The 5,000-nt window shown below is 38.1% G+C and overlaps 1 protein-coding gene across 2 annotated transcripts in view; it reads right to left on the bottom strand.

Annotated features, from left to right (window-relative positions):
- LOC138023590 (solute carrier family 35 member E1-like) overlaps positions 1-5,000 on the bottom strand; it is a 12,493-nt gene that overhangs the window by 6,811 nt on the left and 682 nt on the right. The window contains exons 2-3 of one of the 2 annotated variants that reach the window (XM_068870614.1): positions 2,704-2,708; positions 569-634 (exon numbers count right to left, since the gene is read on the bottom strand). In XM_068870614.1, coding sequence (XP_068726715.1) covers positions 569-634; positions 2,704-2,708 — 71 coding nt within the window. The remainder of the gene's footprint in view (positions 1-568; positions 635-2,703; positions 2,709-5,000) is intronic. The other variant, XM_068870613.1, reaches the window with a different exon arrangement.

Below are 5,000 nucleotides of genomic sequence, written 5' to 3'. Positions count from 1 at the left end.
GGGTGCACTACGACATCCCTAACCCTAACCCCAAACCTGTGACACCTACAGTACCAGTCAAAGGGATTGCAGCATTACATGCGCGTAAAGTGCGTGTCCACGCACCTTACATGCAAACACGCGAAAATGCCTGTAATTACACACGTGTAATTTTGACTCGGTAGACGTGATACTGCGTGTAATTTTACACGCAGTCATTCAACTGGAACTCATTAAGTGCGTGTAGTGAGAACAGAATATTAAAAGTGCGTGTAATGAAAACAAAACATTTACCTTGTGTAACATTTATCGTAGTGGACTGCATTGTGATATAGTTTAATCTTTCACCCTCTTGCTTTTGGTCGTAATACTAGTTGCATTTATTAAGTGCCTGCCCTAAGTTTCACTCTTTGAAGCTTAGGGTTAATAAACGATTTAAGCCATACAGATTGAAATTTCAACTTCGTAAATTGATTATTGTTCATGCAAGCTTGCAATGATAAGAACTAAAACTACCCTACATGTAGATTAATTAAAGACAACATTTACGTACATGTAACCCATTGCATAAAAAAACAATGTTGCTCACCTCTTTTGTTTGAGATTCTCCTAAAACAAATCTTGACAGAATAACTGTAAATACTGGCATTGTTGCCTGCAAGGTTTAAATAAAATTATTATGAAAGTTATCAAAACTACATGCAGGTATTTGATTGAACTTTACAAGAAAAAAAAAGGGGAAACTGTCTAATGCCCAACAGGTCTTTGACAGGAATGAAAAGCAGGGTCTGACTCAGAATAATGACCTGTAAAGCAATATTGTTAAGAGTTGCCAAAAAATGGACAAAAAGGATTTTACCATGAGGAGAGGAGGTACATTGTGTACTTGTGCAATTTAGTTATAAGTGCATGACCTATTAAAATTGTACAAAACTCAAAAACCTCACTGGAAAAATCTTTAAAGCATTCTATCCACGAATTACCAGCGCAGTAAAGATGACAAGACTAAAAATGTAAATGTGCTAACAGTTTATAATGCTTGGAAAATATGAAGATGTAAATGGACTGAGTTCATAACATGAGATCAATCATTGCATTTTGTCATCAAGCCAAATGAAGCAAAAGAGAATTACAGTAAATACTCTACATTTCCTTAAAGTGCCCATCACCTCAACAAACGTTTCCACAAAATGTATTCTCTGAAATTGTCTCAAATATATCATGTACAGTAGTTTTTGGAATCTTTTTATTGAAAATTCACTTTTTTATTCACTTTGAAAGACCGCAAAAGTGGTCAAACTTAGATCAATAACCGAGCAGTGGAGGGGAATGTGTTTGATCCCCGGTTGACATCACAGATTTATTTGCATGGCCGTTTTCAAAGAACTATTGTATCACGGTGCAAAGCAGGCTGTGACGTCAACCCACTATCAAACCCATTCTCCATCATCACTCGGTTATGGACCAAATTACTTTTCCTGTCTTTCAAAGCCAGTAAAAAAGTGAATTTGCAATCTAAAGGTTCTACATGTATAAACAACACAACGTATTTGAGACGATTTTGGAGAATAAACAAAGTGCAAAAGTTTGTTGAGGTGATAGGCACTCTAAATATTTGAGCCAGAAGATTGTGAGAAATAAATGAAAGATATTATGAATCGTCAAATGGGAACTCAGAAAAAACCTGAGCCCCAGATGGGATTTGAACTCACAACCCTCCGTGATCTAGTATGAATGCTCTAAGCACTGAGCTACTGGAGACTCAGTGGTGAGCAAGGGTGAAAATTAATGTGGGTATTATTACGACTGCATCATGCAGTCACAACCAACCATGCAGATACATGTATGCCTTAATGTGACTATGTGATGCAGTTAGCAAGGTATTATCGCCGATATGCCTTAATGTAACTGCGCAATGCAGTTAAGAGTCATATGTGGTTAAAAATTAGACTACGTGGTCGTGGGATGCAGTCATAGTCCATACCCACATTTTAGCCTTGCTCACCACATAGTATCCAGTAGCTCAGTGGTTAGAGCATCTGTACTAGATCACAGAGGGTCGTGGGTTCAAATCCGATCTGGGGCTCGGATTTTTCCAAGTTCCCAGATGATGCTTAATATCTTTCATGTATTTCTCACATTACTCTCTTGGGTGGTTGGTTGGTTGCATCTGTGATATGCCTTAATGTGACCATGTGATGCAGATAGTGAGGTGTTTGTTACCTCCGATGTGCCTTAATGAGACTGTACGATGGAGTTAAGAGTCATATATGGTTAAAAATTAGACTATGTGACTGCATGATGCAGTCGTAGTCTATACCCACATTTTACCCTTGCTCACCACAGAGTCTCCCGTAGCCCAGTGGTTAGAGGGTCATGGGATAAAATACCATCTGGGGCTTGGGTTTTTTCCAAGTTCCCATTTGACGATGCATAATATCTTTCATGTAACCAGAAATTTTGTGAACCACAATATCGAGCAAGTTCTGAAATGGCAGAGGTTAAGCTTATTGTCTAAACTTGATTTTACTCATCAACTGAGGGCATCCTGAGGTGAATGGGGTTAATGAGAAATAAATATGGCATACTTGCAAGGATTTTAGTTGAACCAGGGAAAAAAAATGATTATTTTAGGTGTCCAGCCTCTTATTCTCTAATCCCATTTACCTATATTAAAATGTAACCTTTTACAAGATTCGACATTACATAATAATGCAACCTTACCTTCACTTGATTGCCATGTCCAAGAAAAACAAATTAACATGAAAAAAAGAGGGGGAAAATTAGTCAGAGCTGGATGGGACCAACTGCCTTGGAAAAGAAAACGGTAACAGTTCAGTAAGGAACAGTTTTTAGGGGAAAATTAAAATTATGCCAAAACTATTGAAGCATTTAGCATTTTGTTCGGCATAAGTTGTGGAAGATTATTTAACAGAGGAAGAGACCTGACACAAAAAAAAGGCTGTAAGGGGATCAGGTTTTTGGCTTACTCAAAATATGGCTTCACAGTTGAAAAGTACATGTAGCTAGATGGTACAGGATTGAGGAATTACTTAGAGATCCCGTTTAAAGGATAAATGGAGCAGTTTGAATTAATCCACATCCTTTTAGATAGGGCCCAATATCCTTGTAATTGACTAATAATATTATGGCAAACAGCTACTAAAGCTGAATCTAATTATGGTCTGTTGCTGCCCAACTATAGGAATCAGAAAACAAGTTACTAGCAATGAGACTCTGAATTCAGAAGACAAAAAGGGACAGGGTGGCAAGGTGGCCATCTAATTAAACTTTGGGAGTCACACTGGTTGAGCATTCATTATCTAACAAAGTTGATTTTGTCATAAATTTATTGCATGTATGCAGCACTAAGAGAGAAAATCATTTCCATTTTCTTAAAGAGCAGAAAATTAGAAAGTTTTTTAGATTGTCCAGGTGAGTATTGTCCTAAGCAGCCTAGCAAAGGTCTCTTTTCTTTTTGCATTGTACGGGAAAGGAGCCCTCTGCCATGGATTGAAACTCATTTTGATCCTACTGCTGTCCACAACCTTGGACGGCACTCTTCAAACCGCATGCCCCATGATATGTTTGCTGACTATAATTTGAGCCCACACAATGTGAAGTATCACATGATGATTTGATCGCTAAGTAACCACCGCCCATGCCCAACACAGTGAGTTTTGACCCATGGCAGAGGTCTCTTTTTCCATACTTGTCAGCTGAGTGAACACAAAAGAAAAGAGGCCTCTGCTAGCAGGGAAAATTATTGACTGATCTTTTGACAAAACAACCAGAAGTATACTAGGTATCATCAGAGTGTGTGTGTGTCTTGTATCCCACTGACAAGCCACAGTTTCCTGTGTTTCCTGTTTGTAATGCAATTACTCGTGAATATCCCTAATGGAATACTAGAGAAATAATATTATAATTATGCCCCAGGATCTCTGATCTCTGTCACTTCATTTGATGTATTCAAACATCTTCATTCATCAACCCTTAAAACATTAAACAAGGTGTTATGGTAGAATGGCCACCTTGGAATAAACAAGTACAATGAATATAGATCACCTCTACTGTAAGAAACAGAAAATGATCTTCTTATCAATTTTTTTCCACCTAACTGGGCAGACCCGTCATTGCTTTACACCAGACACCACAATTATACGCTAGTACGCCAGTGGCCACAAAATATGAAAAACATATGTGCCGATCAAATTGAAGCTTCAACATTCCACCCCCAGCTTGGGCAAACCCCAGGAATTTGACAGGTTAGGGTTAGGTTACCCAGGGTGGGGAATTTGACCTTTGCCTTGGTGGAATGGGGAAAATTGAACCAGAAGCGTCAGGTTTCAAATGATTTTTTTCAGGTGCCGAAGTCGCTAACAGATTTAATCACGTGTTGGACGAGATGGATGAGTTTACAGGAAGAGATAATGTAAGCGATTGGGTTACAAAAAAAGGTCTTCAAAAGTTGCCTTCAAAGGAATTAATTTTTGGCTGCATAATTTGTCTTTGTCATACTATAGAGTGAATATAATATGGCAGGTTTTCACAGCTCTGTTTCATTGTTAAAGCTGTACGTTTCTGTTAGAGGTAATCAACTGACACTGAACAATTTAAAATACATGCAGTCGTAAACACTCTAGGCTCTGTTGTTGATAAGTATACTGTACCCTTGTTAAACAACCTTTGCCAGAGCAGCTTACACTTGCTTATTGACATTGTCGGACTTAATTAATGAAATATAAAGTCACTTTTAATAGTTTCAATGTTAGAGTTGTGTTTTTGTAGTACCTAAAGTCTGGTAATGACAGCATCATCATATTAAGGGTCACAAAACATGTATTGGCACGTTTATACACAAATTTTCTTAAAGATGACAGGGCCAACAATGATTGTTCTTTAGTAGGGTTTTACAGACAAATCCGACGATGGGGTAGGGCATTTGAACACCATTTTGGCCTGAGGGGGAGGGAATTCGATCTACCCATTCTTCAAAAGTTCAAATGCCCATGGTTTAT

This window comes from Montipora capricornis, chromosome 11 (assembly GCF_036669925.1).
Source record: "Montipora capricornis isolate CH-2021 chromosome 11, ASM3666992v2, whole genome shotgun sequence".
In the NCBI taxonomy this organism is placed as follows: Eukaryota; Metazoa; Cnidaria; class Anthozoa; order Scleractinia; family Acroporidae; genus Montipora; species Montipora capricornis.
Note: the sequence above shows the minus strand (reverse complement) of the source record. Positions and strands in the feature narration are given on the sequence as shown.